At 54.8% G+C, this 2,734-nt stretch overlaps 1 protein-coding gene across 1 annotated transcript; it reads left to right on the top strand.

The window, feature by feature from the left end:
- Positions 1-212: 212 nt before the first annotated feature.
- On the top strand, positions 213-1,425 carry LOC109146065 (E3 ubiquitin-protein ligase RNF113A-like). Its single transcript, XM_039562583.1, is given in 4 exon segments — positions 213-259; positions 551-684; positions 687-788; positions 791-1,425. Coding segments are annotated over 4 exon segments (711 nt in total). The 3' UTR covers positions 1,219-1,425.
- The last annotated feature ends 1,309 nt before the right edge of the window (positions 1,426-2,734 follow it).

Raw genomic sequence — 2,734 nt, forward strand, 5'->3', positions numbered from 1 at the left:
TTTCACTGCAAATGTTGTTGGGAGAGTTTTTTGGTTTTCCCGCAGTTTCTGTGACAATTTTGGCGACCCAGATGGGACGGGGCTTTCAATGCTCTATGCATTCCGGGATTGTGAGGGGCTCCAAGTGCACACAGGAAATATCATCCGGGGAGGCCTCGCATTCCCTGAGTCAGGTGAGTTCAAAGCAAGATGGAACCCTAACCCCAACCCTAATGAAGAGGTGTCGAAATCTGTTGGCCCTGAAGGCACAGGAGCCACAGTATGGTATGAACAGGAGGAGGAGGAGAAGGAAGGAGAAGGAAGGAGGAGGAGAAGGAAGGAGGAGAAGGAAGGAAGAGAAGGAAGGAGGAGGAGAAGGAAGGAGGAGAAGGAAGGAGGAGGAGAAGGAAGGAGGAGAAGGAAGGAGGAGGAGAAGGAAGGAGGAGAAGGAAGGAGGAGGAGAAGGAAGGAAGAGAAGGAAGGAGGAGGAGAAGGAAGGGGGAGAAGGAAGGAGGAGAAGGAAGGAGGAGAAGGAAGGAGGAGAAGGAAGGAGGAGAAGGAAGGAGGAGAAGGAAGGAGGAGAAGGAAGGAGGAGAAGGAAGGAGGAGCTGAGAGGAAAGGAAGATGATAAAATTTCCCGTGGCAGTAACAGCTGCCAGCAGCGTGTGAAGCCCAAGGACACACGGATGGGAAACGCCTCTGCAGGAACAGGACAGGGCCCATCCGTGCTCTGGAGCACTCACGGGTGCACTGGGACACCCGGCTCCAGACCTGCAAGGACCACAATGAGAGCGGGTTCTGTGCCTTCGGGGCAGCTGCGAATTCCCGCACGAGCGCTGGGACTGCAAACACGGCTGGCAGATCCCACGGGAGCCGCACCAGGGCCGCGACGGCGCCAACGACGATGGAAACGACGAGGTGAGCAGCCAGGAGGGGGACCTGCCCTTCAAATGCTTCATCTGCAGGGGTTCCTTCAAGAACCTCGTGGTCACCAAGTGTTGGCGCTGCTTCTGTGAGAGCTGTGCCCTCCAGCGCCGTCGCAAATCCCAGCGCTGCCGCATCTGCGACAAGCAAACCAACCTGTGTTCCTTCAACCCCGCCAAAGAGCTCATGGCAAAGTTGGAAAAACACAAAGAGGAGGAAGGAGAGGAGCAGCAGTCAGAGCACGGAGAGGATCCGCAGCAGCGGAGCGCTGGTTTGTATGTAACTGAACACAGCTTCTGTGAGGGGAAAAAATAAATTAAAAACAGTTAAACTTTGTATCATTTCCAACAAGCACAGCCAGGAGGGTCCTGCTTGGAGGGCACCCCTGCACCTGGATGGATTTCCAGGCCTCGTTAAAGCAAGGACAACTGGGACGCTGACATTCCCTCCAGCTCCTTTCAGCTCTCCGCGTTCCCAAAAGCTCAGGGACCACAGGGACAGCCCGGCTTGGCAGCCCTCAAAAAGAAACCTCTTGCCATTTTCTCCCATTCTTTAAAAAACTAAAAGCCAAGAGGGAGGTGGAGACTGGGAGGGTATCAGACGATTAAATATCCCCAGCAGCCTGGAGAAAGAGGAGCACAGGAACAAAGGGGAGAAAAAAAATCTGCTTTTTATTATTAAACTATTCTCTCAAATTTCTAATAAGCAGGTTGAAGTTTAAATTACCAGATCTCTGACAAAGTCAGGATCCAAACAGTTCAGGAGCTGCAGATAACAATCGCCTTCCCCCAGATCGCTTTCAAGGCCTTTTCTGCCGAGACAAAGCTCCCATTCACAGGGGCACAGGGACCTCGGGGCTTTGATTTCCCTCAGCTCCGGAGCCCCAAAGGCTCCGGCAGGGAGAGAAGCAGGTCCTGCACCTGCAGCAGGATGGCACAGAAAGGACCAGGAATGCTGGAAAACCAAGGATCCACGGCAGCCCAACCCCTGGAAGTGCAACCTGAGCCCCTGCCCAACGCAGCCTTACAAATCTCCCAGATTTGGGGAACAAATGGGGGAATGAGGAGCCCGGGGTGCACACAGACCTGGCTGCACCAGCGGGGAGCTGCTGGAGAAAGCAGCTGTGGTCCCACAGTTGGGGTGCTGTGGAGGATGAAGCCAGAGCCAAAGGATGTGCCACAGCTCATCCAAGGTGGGATTAAAGCTGGAAGCATTCCTGCCCTGGGAATCTGGCAGGAAGGATGTACCAAATCCCTGATAATAAAAGTTCTGATGAAATTTAAGGGGAAGAGACATTTGACAGTGGATTGGGAAGGTGAGACCGGGCTGGGAGAACCAGAGGTGAGAAACACGGAGAACCTGGGGCAAACAGCAGTGACATCTCCATTTCCAGCACCACAAATGGATCCAGGTCCCAAATGGATGGAAGGATCTGCAGATCCCAGGCTGATTTTACCTAATTCCTGTGTCACAGTTCATCTGGGATCTGTCCCCAGCTGACACAGGGTGACAGACACAGACACCCACTTCCAGCCACGGGTTTGGATGTTCCAACCCCATTTTCAGCTCAAACCCATGGATTGTGTCACCACGGGAGCCTCGAGCAGCTCCTGGTGCCACCAGCTGCTCAGGAGGGCTGTGCCCCGGCTCCCCTCAACCTGTGCCCCTGGAGGCACCAGCACGGGGCTAATTGGGGTTAATTAAGCAGGTGCAGTAGCGCATTGCAGTGCCGCGGCCAGAGCTCGTCAGGAGCCAGCTGGGGGACCCTGACTCCAAGTCACAGGCTCGGCACTCATCCCTCGGGATCAGCTGGCCGGCAGGAGACGGCAAA

The sequence above is a fragment of the Corvus cornix genome, chromosome 18 (genome assembly GCF_000738735.6).
Source record: "Corvus cornix cornix isolate S_Up_H32 chromosome 18, ASM73873v5, whole genome shotgun sequence".
Lineage (NCBI taxonomy): Eukaryota > Metazoa > Chordata > Aves > Passeriformes > Corvidae > Corvus > Corvus cornix.